We start from the raw sequence: 17,158 nt of genomic DNA, 5'->3' as shown, positions 1-17,158 counted from the left end.
TTGGCACAGGGTCATTCCGTTCCACCTTCCACTAAGATACTATGGCAATGTTTGTAAGTTACAAGAAGACATAGTCCAGCCTCACGTGGTAACTTGATGATCTGTGGTCTGCTTTTTGCTGTCACTGAAATCCATGTCAAACACCCCACAACCCTTTCCACAGCCCCAGGTTTGTAAAGGTAAAGTTTAGTAGATGTGTATTCTTATAGTTGCATCTTCTGTGGTTAAAACCCACTATGAACTAAATCATGTTGCTTTCAAACATAAACCCATATCCACAATCCAGCACTTTTAGAAAAAAACCACCAATTCTACACACATAGATGTTTTTTTAAATTCTTCTTGGCATTTATAGAACTAACCATTGAGACAGAAGCAAGTCCTAGCTAAAGTAGTCAGATGAAGTTAGTGCCACTACAGGGTTTTTAATAGTCAACAAAGTTTGCTACTGAGTATCAGAAGTGAATTTCCCCTTTCCCTTACCATTTTGTATGTCTGAAGGGTATTGGGACTTTGAATTTTTCTTTTACTAGAAAACTGTTTGGGAGGTTACAGAACTGCTTGTAGTTGAATTGTGACATCCTTTGAGACTGAAACCTGAATGATTGCAAGGGCAAGGAATTTTGATTCATATCACTGGGATGCCGAGTCTGTATGTATTAGCTTCATGTAGACATTGATCTACATGTGCAAAGCACACAGCTGCTCCTTACCTTTCATTGTCTTTTTGTAATTCAAGACTCCTAAAAAATACATCAGGGAAGAGTTCTTTTCTGAAACATTTAACATCTGTGCTATCTCAACTAAAATTACTTTATTCATGGAATCTTCTAGCAGTATTGCAGAAAAAATCCACCCACAAGCTGTGTTTTATTTAACATAAAACTGAAGAGAATGAAAAAGTAACAAAAGCGACAATCACTGTAGATCTATGTCATAAAGAAATACAGGAGATTAAAAAATTATTTTCTTTGCAGATCATTTATAGTATTTTTACAGTTTAAACTTCTTTCTCTAAGAGAGCCTTGACCAGGGTAAAGATCACAAGATACCATCTATCGTTTTACCTCTTAAGTGATGTTAAACTGAGAAAAAATGGGCAAGCATCAGCTTAAACATGCCAAGTTGCTTTTTTACCTTCCTGGGTATCAGCATTAATGGAAATGTCTGTACATAAAGCTTTGTTTTCCTTTGCTTATATAAAAATTGTTGCTAAAGTGGATTCTAGAGTGAGAGTAATGAGCTCAGGCTGAAAAGTAGTAATTGGTTTATCTAATTCACAGCTCAACGGTGACTTCCAGCTCACTGCTGTACATTACTATCAGTGACATTAATAAATGTCTGAGACGCTTTTCTTTTTTAATAAGTGCTTTTTCCTGTGCTAATTTTACCCACGTAACTTAAATACTCGTCCTACAAAGGAGATACCTATATGTTTGGCACATAAGACATGAGTTTCTTATTACAAGTGTTGGAACTTGAAATTCATGTTAGCATGAATTGGATCCAGTTCCCATTGTCACAGAATTATCTGCATGGGGCAATGCAACCCCAGGTGAGCTTGAACAGTTAGACAGCAGAGTGTAGTTTTGGGTGCTGAGGGTATCTTCAGTCCCAGAAGTAGTATAGTTGTATCAGGACAACACTGCTTTTAGGCACACAATTACCCTGCCAAAACACTGTGTCAGCATGGCCAGGGCTGGCTCTGGTTCCGCATCATGCTGTATTATTCAGTGTATTCCTCAGTTTTATTCTTAACTGATATTTCTTGTCTCATGATCTGAATACATTTGGTGCTACAGCTCGCCACAATTACTGTCCCATATCCTGCCCCTTTACTCTTTGCTCAGGTAAATTTATCACTTCTTCAGGAATTATGTCTCATTTGAGACTGAAGAGTCTGAATCAACACCTAGTGCACTGGCAATAAATAAGCTGTCTTAGTTGTCCTCATTACTCCTTACTCATTCTCAGTTCTTTCATCAGCCTTCTCCCAACAAGCTTCTGTTAGCCCTCTTATCTTTCTGCTACATTTGCAGAATACATTACATTAGATACTCCTTTTCAATTAGAGATTCTGAAGACAGAAATTTCAAGAAAAAGTCTTAAGTTCTTTGTTTTAATAAATCTGATGTTGTCATATATGTCCCCAAATTCTTCTCAGGAGAAATTAATTCTAAATGAAAATTCATGAAAGAATATTTTGAGAGAGTGGCTTCTATGTGTAGATCTCACATTCAGGAAATAACTGGGTTATGTCAGTATGCAGCAGTCTTGGTAGTTCTCCAGTAAGTGCCCAAGATTAACTCAGCAAAGCCTTCGGAAGATTCCAAATAAAAATGATTGCTCTAGCCATTAATTGCCTTGAGTAAGGTATGTATTCCATAATATTTGTGGAGAGTTCATAGGTCCCTCAAAGGGCAGTAAGAATGCGTTATTATTAGTGTAAGCTGGCAACCCTCAGACTAATCAATAGGCAATTCACAGTACTTGCTGTGAAGCACAAGCACTTACAGTTTTACATCTGCTAGTGTGAGTATTAATAAAAGGTGATGCTGCAAGAGGCAGTTAGGGTTTGAGGTGGGGACAATGGAAAACATTTGCCTTCAGTAAACTGAATTGGTTTTGGAGCAATTCTGAACATGTGCCATGAAAACATAGCTTGGTCTTCATGGCATAGTATTTCTCCCTTCTCAAACATCTGTACTTTGTATCTTTTCCTAGGACACAGATCTCTTTTTCCAGACTTACACAAAATTTCCATTGATACTAATGTAACAGGGTCAGAACAAGTGTTTATTACTGCCAGAGATTTAGTATAATTGCAAATTTGGCATATATTGCTAGCCAAATTGGGTACAGGAGAGCAGCAGTATATGACAGGATGATTTTCCTGTCATATTTTCTTAGATAGTTTTATTATTTGGTATCTGTCTTAGAAAGGACTTTGCGTTAGTTTGGCTCCAGATTTGAATGTTGTGACTTTAACCTTGGATCTGTATTTCCTCAGTTTTCCATGTGCTTCCTGTCTTTATCCAAAGCCAAAGCCAGAAGTTCTAAACCAGAAAACCACAGGAAAAGCTGCTCTGGTGATGTTTGTCTTGAGCAGAAACAAATAGCAAGAGGGATTTCCTGCAAAATCATTTTCTTGTGACAAATGTAGTCTGCATTCTAGACCAAATAGTCTAGCTAAATTGCCTATTTTTAGATAACATTATATCAGTTACAGATTCTTATTTAAAACACATGTAAGCGTCTTCCAGTTCACCGTCTTTAAGGTTTTTTGATCCCATTCAGCTTTGACAAATCCATTTACCATTTACTAGAACATTTGACTTATTTCTTGAAAAGGGGTGAATGGACCTGAGATAAAGTTAAGAATAAAAAGGATTTGAAGAAAGTTTATTTACAAAGAGCCGGTATGACTGTAGTCATTAGTTAAAAGTCATACTTTTAACTGATAAGTATGTTAAGCACTTCATAGTCCACATCAAAAGTTCGTTTCCAAAGCATTTAGGCTGGAATTCATCCCACTGAAGTTTAAACACTGAAATGATGTGCTGTCCATCAATATCTGCTGGTTTGCCATCGATGCTAGATGGAAGCTGGAGCAAATACTTTCTACTTGCAACATACATTCCATGTGTGGATTATACTGAACTTGCAACTGCAGCTTTAAGCCTCAGTCAAATATCTAAAGACTGGGGAGATGAATCTGAGCTTTCTATGATACGGACATTCAAAGTGAAGAAAAAATGGTAAGAAATAAGAAAAGCACATCTGAATAAGAATTACAGCAGTGGGTATTATTGGCACTTGGGGTTCGTGTGTAAGTTGTAGCTATAAGCTAACATTGAATCACCCACCGAGGCACACAGATGAAGGGCTTGTCAGGGTTTATAGCTAGCCACCATTCCTGGGGAAGTCCACTGGAACGAGATACCCGTAACTGCCATTAGCTCACACTGGCATTAAACCTCGGCTATGAACTATTCTGTCTTTGGAGAGGTTTCTGTTAGGATTTAAATGGAGGGAGGGAAGTGATCCACAGCTTCTATACACGGGATGGAGGAAGTTCAGGAGCTACTGGAGAAAATGTCGTGGTTGCAGTTAATACAATGAAAAGGTGTCAGCTGGGATACGGTGTACTGGGAAATCAATTAGAAAGTTAGAAAGTCAAGAAAAGGACCACAGTGTGATTGACAGGTGAGAAAACAGGCTGGGCACAATTTGGATCAGAGAATGGTTAAAAGCTTTGAGGTCACAGAATCTGACCATGTTACCATGAGCCAGAGTAATTCTGTGCCATCTCTGCTAGTGCAGGCAGGTCATGCAAATGTTCCTGTCAGCCACTGCACCTGGGAAAATGGGCTCGTAAACTTAACAGAAAAAAAATGAGACTCTCTAACATTAATGAGATGTGATGTCCTAAATCACTGATAGACTGTAGAACTGTTATGTAAATATAACACCATATTTTTAGATTTTCAGAAGGGCTTTGTTCAGCAAGGTGAGATTGACAGAAAATATGTAACCTAGTAGACCTGTAGTATGTCTCTCCACCTTAAAAATAGCCTTCTGAACTAAATAAATGGTAAAAACACTACATTGAAACTGTCACCACTAAGTATTGTAGATAAATGCTAGCACAAACATATATTTGTACAGCAGTGATACACTTTTTCCTGTCACCTCTTTTCCTCTTTTTAGTTTTATGTGAAGTAGTTTGTCTTGTGTACTACAAACTTTGCTAATCTGATGACACAAGTATGTAGTCTGAGGACTTCCCTTATGCACCTTGCAGTTCTTTTATGAAGTAGTACCCTGGGCAGAATAGTACAATGCACATAAAGCAAGGCAAGGAATCCCTGCAGCTTAAGGATAGCTTGCCTTCCTTTTACTAGTCCAGCTCTCTGATATGGCCATCTAATCCCAAAGAAATCCCCCTACTCCATTTTGATAGTGCAATGGAAGACTTCTGACCACAGGAACACTTCTGAATTATCAACTCCAAAATTAATTGTACTAATCTCTTTTGCTTTCTTTCTTGGTTCTTGCTTTGCAGGATAACTCTTTACCATCTCTTCTGCTGTTCTGAGAAACTCTGACTGATTATCAAAAGTGAATATTCTGGGTTCATCTTTAAACTCTTTAGTCCAGCATTGCTTAAACTGCTATAAAGGGAATAAAGGTAACCTTAAACAACCATTCACTAAGTTATTTCTCACTCTGTGAGATAATGGATATAAAACCTGTGATCCATTCTGTCCCACTGGATCTTTCCTGATTCTTGTTGTATGTAATGCTTCCTTGTAATATAAAAAAATTACACCAGACCAGAATTATCTGAAGATTTTTATTAAAGTGTATTCTATGATCTCCTCTGATCTTTTTACAGGACACTTCTATGAGTCCCCATTATACGTACATATTCTTAGGTTCTCCACTGGGAATCAAGTATATGCATGGAAACAAGTTCTACTGTAATCAGCTGAAATAATTGTGTTTTATTAATTGTGTCATTATATGTGTTTATATCTCTTGCCCATTAATCTTTTTGTCTCTACAACAGTACTCTAAATTCTTCTGCTTATCCTCTTCAGCATTCCTATCAAGTTCTATAACAGTTCTCTAGCCAGTCTGGGTCTACATGAATGCTGACAAGCCAACGATTATGTGCATATGGATTGCCCAGTTTGTTGCTAGGTTAAGGAGTTAAGTTTGTTGCTAAGTTAAGGAGTTAAGTTAAGGAGTTCCTGCTTTTCTATTCATAAGGGGTCTAATTTGACTCTCTCTTCTACATGGCTACCAACTTGCCTGGATATCTTTGCAAGTCAGATCACAGATGTGTAACTAGAAATCAGTGCTGCCATTCACTGAATTGTGTAATTGTTGCTTTTTCATAGTGAAGAGTTCTCGATAAGATGCAGTGCAACAAAAAGTCCTATATTCAACTGCTTTTATATGAGACAGTTAACTGAAGTTACATTAAATCTTCCCTACTGAATCAGAAACTACAAATGAGTTTCCCTGCTTATTCAAGTTTTGCATCTTTTTTTCCATTTTGAGAAAGGAACACAAATGGCAAATGTGAAACAGGAAAGGAGCACCATCTAGTGTTTAAGGAATAATAATGGAGAACAAGAAGTATATGAACCATTTCCATCAGTTAAAATGTAGAGACCATGTTATTCTTTAGCTGCATATAAGGAAATAATTTATTCTGGAAATGTAATAATATGATGTTCTTCATGGACATTGTGGTGACTGAGAGGCAGAGGAATGTAGAACGACATGTCAGACTGCATCAAAATAGCAGTTTGGAGATTTTGCCTGTCTTCTTTGGTAAAAAAAAACTTAGCAAAGTTTTTGGTTCCTGACCTCCAAAGAACTTAAATAGTAGTAGGCCAAAACCATTCACTCTTTGAAATGATGTGGTGCAATACTGTATGCAAGTAGCATGCATAATCAGTCTGTAGCAGAGGACAGTTACTTATATTGGCAGTGACAGTCATGGATAATATTCACAGAGTCAGCTAGATTGGAAAAGACCTTGAAGATCATCCAGTCCAACCATTAACCTCACACTGACAGTTCCCAACTCCACCAGATCCCTCAGTACTATGTTGACCCGACTCTTCAACCCCTCCAGGGATGGGGACTCCACCACCTCCCTGGGCAGCCCATTCCAACGCCCAACAGCCCCTTCTGGAAAGAAATGCTTCCTAATATCCAGTCTAAACCTTCCCTGACACAACTTGAGGCCATTCCCCCTTGTCCTATCACTTGTTACTTGGTTGAAGAGACTCATCCCCCCTCTCTGCACCCTCCTGTCAGGGAGTTGCAGAGGGCCAGGAGTTCTCCCCTCAGCCTCCTCTTCTCCAGACTAAACCCTCCCAGTTCCCCCAGCCGCTCCCCAGCAGACCTGTGCTCCAGACCCTGCCCCAGCTCCGTTGCCCTTCTCTGGACATGCTCGAGTCATTCAATGGCCTTTTTAGGGTGAGGGGCCCAAAACTGAACACAGGAATTGAGGTGCAGCCTCACCAGTGCCGAGTCCAGGGGTAAGATCCCTTCCCTGTCCCTGCTGGCCACGCTCTTTCTAACACAAGCCAGGGTGCCATTGGCCTTCTTGGCCACCTGGGCACACTGCTGGCTCCTGTTCAGCCGGCCGCAAGAAAATTCTGCAAGATGAACTTGCAAATTATTTGTTAAAATGCAATAAAAGTAACCCTTTAGCTTGTATCTCAGCCTGCAGGTTTGGACTGGCACTGTGTGGGAGGGGGTTTGAGGGGGGCCATTGTCTGTAGTTTCTTTGTTCTGGAAAACAAAAACCAGTAGATGTTCAGTGTGAGCTCTGAAAAACTCTGGGTTTTATCTCTAAATCCTTGTATCTCTAAAGATATCAGACAAGAGACAAAGTAATTTTTGCTTTCTGTTTCGTGAAAGGAAGCAGTGTACCCTCTCAGCCATTCTAATTTTGGAGCTGTGATCTCACTTTAACCAAAAGCATGGTACAGATGTGCTGCTTGCAATTTATTGGTGTTTCCTGCACTTTTTTAAACATGACAGCATGAGCCTGGCATATGCACCAACTGTACTCTCTCTGCCTCCATATCTAATGATAGCCTCTCTTTCTTGCATATTTACTTTTTTTTAGAATGAAATGTGAACTTATTAAAGAACTTGTGAGTGCTTATATTCATTGTAAGATACAACCATTATAATAGTAATGAGTTAGACCAGTCTCTCATTTTTCAGAATAAATGCAGTTTTATTTTTTATATTCAGTCAGAAGTGCTATTACTCAATTAATTTTGGGGAGCAAAACACACAGAAAACAGGAAAATTCAAATACTTTAATATTTGACAAGCTTTGTGGTTATTTTGGGAATATAACCACTGTTTCACTCTATGTAAAATTTACTTGACTGTTGCACTATTGTTAGCAATTACATGCTTTGTTGGCCCTCGCCTCTGGACAGGAGGGAAATCTCATCTTGTGAGATGCTATTTATATTTGTTTTCTAGACATTTGTTAGCAATAGAATGTCACCTATATCATCTGTGCATTCTGGACATGAAAACATGAAAGGAAGAAGCAGGTAAAAGGAAAAGCATTGTTTTCACAGAATCATTCAGGTTAGAAAAGACCCTTGGGATCATCAAGTCCAACCACCAGCCCCACTCTACAAAGTTGTCCCCTACACCACATCCCCCAGCATCTCATCTAAACGACCCTTAAACACATCCAGGGATGGTGACTCCACCACCTCCCTGGGCAGCCTATTCCACTGTCTGACCACTCTTTCTGTGAAAATTTTTTTCCTAATGTCCAGTCTGAACCTCCCCTGTTGCAGTTTAAAGCCGTTCCCCCTTGTTCTGTCACTAATCACCTGTGAGAAGAGACCAGCACTGACCTCTCTACAATGTCCTTTCAGGTAGTTGTAGAGAGTGATGAGGTCTCTCTCCCCTCAGCCTTCTCTTCCTCAAACTGAACAGACCCAGCTCCTTCAATTGTTCCTCACAGGATTTATTGTCCACACCTTTCACCAGCTTCGTTGCCCTCCTCCGCACTTGCTCCATCACCTCGGTCTCTCTCTCATCTTGAGGTGCCCAAAACTGGACACAATACTCCAGGTGTGGCCTCACCAGTGCAGAGTACAGGGGGGCTATCACCTCCCTACTTCTGCTGGTCACACTATTCCTAATACAAGCCAGGATGCCATTGGCTTTCTTGGCTACCCGGGCACACTGCTGGCTCATGTTCAGCTGCTTGTCAGTTAGAACCCCCAGATCCTTTCTTCCAGACAGCTCCAGCCCAACCTCCCCAAGGCTGTAGCCATGCAGGGGGTTGTTGTGGCCCAAGCGCAGGACCTGGCACTTGGCCTTGTTCACCACAGCTGTTACTTACCGGTCCACATCTGTGAAAAAAAGGGCATACACAAAATAAGGAACTTATTTCCCAAGAAGGGGAACTTTCTGGTTACATAAATCAACCATGAAATTAGGGGATTCTCCTGCTTTGAGTCTTGTAAGGAAGCTGAACAGAAAATTTAAAAAGAGAAGTACTGACAGCAAAAGTTTTGAGGATTTAGGAATTGATTCTGTGATTTGCTGCAAGATCTAATAATCGATAGCCAGTAAGAGTCATGAGTGCCCAGAACAAGGCCATGCTTCACTAAATTGATGAGATAATGTAACAGATTGGGGGTTAAGTGCTGGAACACTTAAACTTGTCTAAATGACTGAGATAAGGAACTGGCAGCTTCTAAAGGCAATCAGTGTTTTCCCTGTGTAACTCCCTTTCTGACAAATGACACTTGCCAAGAAAGATGCTACCAGAAGACCAAGAATACTTTGTATTTTGGGAAGAAGATAGTTAGCAATATATATGGAAGAAACCTGTTGTTTAAGCAGGATCAACCCTTCTTACTTTCCACATTTACTAACAAAACCTCAACTTTTGGCAGAGCAGAATCAGTAATTCTAGTCTGAAAAAAAAAAAAAAAAGAAAAGAAAAAAAAAAAGTCTAGCCTTATTTTGCAACATGTAATCTTCTAGTGGATCACAGTTCATGTCATGTGAGTTAACTGGGGAGATAACTTCCACGCCTCAGTTTCTATAACAAATTACTCAAGTTTTTCTGCTAACAGACCACTGGCTATTTCCTCACTTGACACATTTCTTATCAGTAGGTGACATCTGGAGGGGAGGTCTCGAAGAATTCTGCAATCCATTATGTCAACATCAAAGGGGAACCCGTGGACAACCACACTGAATATTCAAGTGCTTTATAAGCTCTACATACTTTAGCATAGAATGAAAAAAGTATCTAGCAGATGGGACAGTTACTTTTTATTGAAAAATTAAGGCATTTAAAAGTTAGGACAGAGTAAGCTCTGGGGAATTTAGGATTTCTGGATAACCTGAATTTCCAAACTTTCAGAATTCAGTCAGATGAACCTAGATACTCCTAATAAAATCCTACAAATAGTGTAATCCTAATAAAACCACCATTGCAAACATTAGCTCCAACCACTGCAACAAGTGTTTTGACAGCGAACACTTTGTGCTGTATTCAAGGCTGAGAATGAAAAGCTGAATGTCATTAAACAGGGAATTGTCTCCTCCCACTTTTGGACGATTATGGCACATCAGACTGTTTATTTGTACCCAGAGCGTTAGGCACGTTTGATGGAAATAGGCATATACTGCATTCCAAACACAGGGAAAGATCATGTGAAATTACGTGTTACCTCCCTACGGCAGCTTGAGCTCTTCACAGTGCGGAAGTTTCTCTTATAGAAGTTCTTTATTATTAACACTAAAAGGTCTCTAGAGTCCAAAATGTGCTAGGCATTTCACTGAAGCATAAAAATGTAAATAAGCTGGCCTGCAGCCCTTCACAAGTCTAAACGCTGTAAACTACAGCTGCCTGCATGTTCCATAGTTTTCCCCGTAAATAATGAAATTTGGGAGAGATTTTTAAACGCCCATCATCAGGCAGAGCAGCAAGGGTTCGGCACGTAAGATCAAACATTGCGGAGAGGCGGTGAAGACGCGTGGCCCCCAGACTCTTTGGTTACTGCTGCGCCGGCCCGTGAGGCAAAGGTTGGCAATGGAGGGTACAAGTGAGTAATGCAGTTCCCAGCGCGGGAAGGGGTTTAATGCCATCACGGGCTAGCCCACCGTTTGGAACGTGGTCACAGAAGTGCTGGAGGCCGGCAGCAGCACAGCGAGGGCCCGCGGGCATGGCGCTGGGCGGCTCCACGTCAGCAGCGGCCCATGTCGGGCCGAGTTCCCGCAGAAGGGCCGTGCGGGGCCGAAGCCCCACGCCGGGCTCCGTCCCGCCGCGCCGGCGGGCGCGGGGCCGTGCTCGGCAGCCGGGGCGGGGCGGCCCCGGGCCCTCGGCCTCGCGGCGGGCGGGGCGGGGGCGCGGGCAGCGCCGGGCCGGGCCGGGCCGGGCCGGGCGGCGGCCGCACTACAAGTCCCGTGAGGCGGCGCGGCGCGGGCCGGGCCCGCTCCCGCTCCCTGCGCGGCGGGCGAGGCTGCGTCCGCGGCGGGGCGAGGCGCGGCGATGCCGGCGGCGGGCTCGGAGGCGGAGGAGGGCCCGGCGGGGGAGCAGGCCGGCCCCGGCGCCCCCAAGCTGTGCGGGTACCTGCAGAAGCTGTCGGGCAAGGGCCCCCTGCGCGGCTTCCGCAGCCGCTGGTTCGTCTTCGACCCCCGCCGCTGCTACCTCTACTACTTCAAGGGGCCGCAGGAGGCGCTGCCCCTCGGGCACCTCGACATCGCCTCCGCCTGCTTCAGCTACCACCAGCCCGAGGCCGGCGCCGCCGCCGCGGGGGACGAGGCCGCCGCCTTCGAGGTGCACAGCCCCAGCGGCGCCGTCACCGTGCTCAAGGTAGGCCGGGGGGCGGGCGGGACCGTCCCCGTCCCCTCAGCGCCGGGGCGGGCGGGCGGCAGGAGCAGCCCTGGCCGCGCCTCCGCTGCCGGACTGCCCTCCGCTGCCGTTCGTGTGTCCTCTTCGGAAGAAGAGAAGTAATATTTCGCAAACGCAGGGTAGGTCGGCAGTGTCGGGCTGGCTCTTGTGTTAGGTTTTGTTTTTTGTTTTTTTTTCGTAGTGATTTTGTTTTTAAAGTGTTATTCTGAAGGGAAAGAAAACGCTCCTGGTCAGCCCGATCCTGTGGGAGGAGGGTGGGCTGCCTGCCTTGGTCGAGCGGGTTCTGTGGAAAAGGCTGGGTACGAAAAAGATTTCCAAGGAAATCGGGTGGGTTGTGGCTTTGGAAGTTGAGAGGCAATGGTTGGTTTTCGCTTTCGGAGGCGTTTATTGTGAAAAGATGATGTGTGGCAGAAGTCTTCATCTAGACTGCTTTGGGAGGAAGGAAGAGGAGGAGGAGGAAGAATTGTCTCCGGATAGTAGCAGAGGCTGCTTATCACATTGTCTTTGCAAGGACTCAGATTTTCGTAGGGCGGGAGGTGAATGTTAGGACTGGTTCACATATCTTCCCTTTATTGTCATGCTTGGGAAAAAAAACAAAAACAAGGAAACCATTTCCACTCAATAAAGAAATAAATTGTCCTGAGTCCATTATTTTTGATTGCTATTAAGTAATGTATTTCCCGCAAGGAATGTTCTTGTGCATTCAATGTGAGTTTTCACGTGAACTGTGTTCTTTTCGAGAAAGATCCTTAATATTAGGGTGCAATCCATAAAGTAAACCAGCAGAACTTCCTATTGAACATTGGAAAAGATCTTTCTTATACACTTAACAGCGTTTAACACCATTGCTCAAACTTCCACGGAGGTTGTAGAGCGTGATTGTGTAAAGCTTGTCAGTATTCTGTTTTGATAAATATAATGTAGTAAAGAATAAGCAAACTAGACTAGAAACTTAACTAGAAGACTAACATAATTTTAACTGTATTTGATTAAGGAAAAGCAGTGTAGTCAACCAGATTTACATACAGTCGTGTTAAAACTATCCTTTTTTTCGTATAGCCATAACCAAAGTTTTTACTGCTTTCACATGAATCTGCCTTTATAGCCTGAGTGTTTATGTTACAGAAGTTAAAACCACAGACTTGGTGTAAGCTTTGATTATTTTTTTTATATAGTTTGAGGGGTTTTATTTGTTTAATCAGTATCTAGTGATTTTTATGTGGAAATCTCTAGGAAAGTACATAATGCACTTTTTTTTGAGGATTCTTTTTGAATAGAAGGGCCTTTGTTGAGAAACATGTCGTTTCTTGTTAGGATTATAGTGGGAAATAGTATATGCCACCTGTGTAATAAGTAACTAGTCTGTCAAACTGTGCTCAGGTAGCAGCCTTGGGTGTCTTCTACAGTTATGAAGACACAAATCACACTCAGCACCGATGCACAAATGTAAGAAATGGGGAGTTAGCTTTTTCATGTTTTTCTTGGTATCTTTTAGTCTGTGATGTTATTGCTTTGCCCATTCTTTTTGTATTCGTTTTTTCCTGTAATCTCTAGGAAAGAACCTGCATGGATTGGCGCTCTCTTCATGTTTCCCTTACAGAGGCTGAGAAAAGGTGACAGTTAAGGAAGTCAAGGTCATTTCTGTAATTAGTAGAAAAAAAAAAATTGTACCTATCATTGTTACGATGCTCTAAAGTGGCCAAGTAATTGTCCATAAAAATGCTATTGCATTATAGGTGTTTATATAATAAATAAGGAATTAATGAAAATCTTGAGAGATATTGCAGGACCAGCTGGCCTTTTTGTGGCTGTGTGATTCACCAAGGGATAAGGCCTTTGCAGCTGGAATTAGTTTTCTTCTAACCAACATGATAGTTCTTTAAGGCCTTTAAAAACAACTTCCAGCTAAATTAAGTAGACATGGAGTTAAGAATGAACTCAAGATGTTAAATTAAAAAAACAAAAACCCCAAAAAACCTTCACACTGGCCAATCCAGACCTTGCTGAAAACAAATGTGATTTAATCTATCAAGAAAACATTACACACAGAGCACGAGGAATAAAGTCAAGTCAAACGTAGCCTTCACCCTCTAACTCACATGCCTTGTTTTCCTCAATTTGTTGCTTGTTCAAAATTTCCAGATCTCATGATCTGGTCTTTCCCATTCAGTATTATAAGTTGAGAAGAGCAGTAAGAAATATGCAGCTGGAATTCCAGATTGAAACGATGGTGCTGTTGAGGAATGCATTATTTCTTCATAATGCCTCATTTTTTTATAAATGTAACGATTTCATCATCTGGATTGCTCATTCTTTGTCATTTAATGGAAGATGAGGACTGTATGATACTTGGGGTTTGTTCCTTAGTTCGATGACAATTTCAGGAAAAATATACTTTAGCATTACAGCAAATAAGGCAAATTATCCACAGTTTAGATATGTAGATAACCAACCTGACACTTGCATGATTGTAGCTTTTCTGTATATTTCCAACAGTTAAAGTATGTTAGAAGAAGCTAAGTGTGTGTAAAAAAACTTTTTCCATTTAAAATATAACAGGTACCATCACTTCAGGTAAAGAAGCAGAGAAAAATGTGTTCTTCATGAATTATGAATAGATGATGTTGGAGAATAATTTCAGGACAAGGCCCTGATCCTACAAATACTTGCTGTAACACAGAATGCTGATGATATAGTCAAGTGAATATTTGCCTGTGTTTGCACAGTGAGTTCTGTCAGTAATGGAGAAAAGAATTAGTATTATGGATATATATATAAATGGACAAAGGGGTCAGTTCTCCTTTATTTTTAAAGCAGTCTCTTGTTTGGATAATAGCACAGTTCACTTGCTTTTGAAACAAAGAAACACTGGCCAGTGATGATAGAGTGTGTGTCTAGTCTCTTACGTGTGGATAACTTCTTTGTGAACAGTAGTGAATTGGAAGTGGAGGGCAACAGAAATTGCACAGACTTCTTAAAGAAGAAAAATTTCTGGGTTATTGGCCAAGTAGTAAGCATTCCAGACACTGCAGGTTTTGGAGCTCAGATCTGTGGACGTATTGGACACCAAACTTCCTGAAGTCAGAATTATGTTGGAGCTTTTATTCTAATTTGTTAATAATCTTTAAGGATGTGGCAGTGCTCGAGCTTAAATAGTATTGCCTTAGGACCCGACACCAACATCAGCTTAGAAAGTAGATGAGCAGTAAAGGTGATTTCTTTTCTGAGCTGATACTTTTTTTTTTAACTTTGCTGATTAGTGGTTGCAATGCTTTAATTAAAAATTGGGCTGCCCTCCAAAAAAAAGCCACCTGACTCCAAATTTGCTGCTTGAGCATAGCAGGATTAGTAAAGAAAGATTTCATGAGTTTCCTCAAAATAGCATGTCTGCTTGTTGAATTTCTTTGGACTCTTCCTGGAAGTGTTGAATATTGGCATTTATGATCCACCAGTGGGTCCAGGTGGAGGATGCCACTGGGGAGTTGTTTTCCCCCCAAAATTTTTCTGTTTGTGTCATGAATGCATTGCAAGGAGGCAGTTCCTGCAGCATCCTCACTGGGAGAGTATAGAGGAATGGTTTTAAGTAAATGATAATAATTTTCCATCATTTATGTGGAGAAATACATGGGACTGTATGTCTGCTCTCTTAGAGTGGCTTTTGTTGCTGCTGTTGCCTGTAAATTTGCAATAGTAATTCCTTATCTTGCACTGGTTTAGATTACATTTATGGTAGTTTTTCTTCTCGTAGAAATGTCTCCATTAAAATGTGATTAGCTAAGGTTCGTTCTTACTGCAGAGCCATGCAATAGTTCAGTACAGATAAGGATTTTTTTGTGAGATATGATCAGTGCTGCACCTCATTAAATGTTTTGTCTCTCCTGGCGGGCAGTAGCCACATACTCAGAGAAGTCATGAGAAATGGCGCAAGCGTGGAAGTGTTCCTTTCTCTTGACTGGTAAAGTGAATTAAAAAAAATGTTTGCAAATTTCTGTTGTTTAGGAGTAGGGGGAGAGAGAGACTTAAAATATTCTAAGTGTGGTTTAAAGAAAAAAAGTCCCATTTCAAACAACAAGCTTCAAAGACTAATTTTGTTTAAACAAATTTTTAACAGAGATTCTCAGGATACTCTTCTACTTGTAAAGCAAACAATTAAGATACTTATAGACTCAGCAAAAACTGTTCAATGAGAGTAGAAAAGTACATAAGAGAAGGAAGACCATGTACGTGAAAGAAGGAAGACAAAGTAACAGTCAGGGTGCAGCAGCAGGGTACCGAGTAATTCTTTAGAAAGTTACTTAAGATGGGGGAATGAAGTACTTGTAGCGCTTTACTATCCTGTTTTACAATAAAGGATCATAACTGCTAGCTGACTCGGTGTGACAATGACATCACTTGTAAGCTGAGGATGCTGATGTGCTGCTCAGCAGAGAACAAATGCAGTTGGGAATTTGAAAGCCACAACAAGGAGCAACTCCAATAAAATCAATTAATGGTTTTCTAAAACCAATTTTCTGTTGGGGAGAGGATAATGGGACAGACTGTGAAGAAGGCTCATTAAGTTGAACTAGTCATGGGCAGAAGTTAATTGTAGGTATACCTTAGATTGACTCCAGGTGAATTGCCTCATGAGCTATGTTGTGGTAGCAGAGAGAACCACAGAAGTACTATAGCTTGTGCTAGTGGAAGCTCTGAATTCTTGGTGGTTTTCTGCTGGAGCACAGTAAAACATTGCTTTACAAGGCCTGTGTGTAAGTCTGTCGAAAGGGAATATAGGCTTTCAAATTCACCAGAAATGAAGACTTGCCACTGGATAAAACTCCAAAGGAAATACTTTTGTGGTAGAAATAGAAGGGGAGACGTTTACTCTTTGCAAAAAGTGACCGGAGTCTGTAGACTTAAAACCTGCTGCTGTGGTCTTTCCAGACCTGCCAGTGATGGCTGTGCGGATTGATGCTTCCTGGTGTCCCAGTCTCTGACCCTTTCTGAGAAACCTCATAGACACTTCTTAAGTACTCTTTTCCTTGTCTTTGAGGGAAGTGTTTTCCTCCAGTTTCCTGTTAGCAAGCAAGAATAAATATATGAAACTAATTTCCATTTCAGATTAGAAATATCTTGCTTACCAACAAAGTGAACCTGCAGTGTTGTCTTGTATTGCAATTTGGTTTATTTCACTACTTGATTTGATTTATGAATGTTTACTTGATTTATATATCTTAGGTCTAATCATGTGTATGGTGTAGAGGGGAACTGGAGCAGCAGTTGGAGGAATAGCTGTCTGTTTTCTAATGAACTTCTTTGCACAGCGCTTTGGAGCCATTTGCCATGTGATGTTGTGGATGTTAAAGCTCATGTGGTTACAGAAAGCCAAATCATAAAATAAAAATCTATCTCTGTGATTGCTAAATACTAAGATGGCAGATTGCTGAGCCAGAGGGAGCACCCTGGGGAAGCATCATTTTTTGTTTGCCGTATTGCTTATGCAGTTGCTGTACTTCTTTGTAAGGGAATCTGGTGTTTGTTGCTCTTTGTTCCTTTGCACTTGTGTCCTTCATAGGTACCCTCTTCAGTTGTGATAAACAGAACAAGAAGCTATTTGAAATTGTCTTTGAAAGTAAACACAGTAATTTGTGCAAGTAATGAGGGATTTTCATTGATAATGCCACCAAGCACTTTGGGTGATGGTAGGAGAAAGACTGGCAGAAAGGTGAGCACTCTGCT

The 17,158-nt window shown here is 41.2% G+C and overlaps 1 protein-coding gene across 2 annotated transcripts in view; it reads left to right on the top strand.

The window, feature by feature from the left end:
• The first annotated feature begins 11,068 nt into the window (after positions 1-11,068).
• The window catches only part of TBC1D2B (TBC1 domain family member 2B), a 39,029-nt gene continuing 32,939 nt past the window's right edge, over positions 11,069-17,158 (top strand). For both annotated transcript variants that reach the window (XM_074917229.1, XM_074917228.1), the window contains exon 1: positions 11,069-11,401. In XM_074917229.1, coding sequence (XP_074773330.1) covers positions 11,078-11,401 — 324 coding nt within the window. In that variant the 5' untranslated portion in view covers positions 11,069-11,077. The remainder of the gene's footprint in view (positions 11,402-17,158) is intronic.

The sequence above is a fragment of the Athene noctua genome, chromosome 13, assembly GCF_965140245.1.
Source record: "Athene noctua chromosome 13, bAthNoc1.hap1.1, whole genome shotgun sequence".
NCBI lineage: Eukaryota > Metazoa > Chordata > Aves > Strigiformes > Strigidae > Athene > Athene noctua.
The sequence above is the reverse complement of the archived record's forward strand: the minus strand, read 5'-3'. Positions and strand labels throughout refer to the sequence as shown.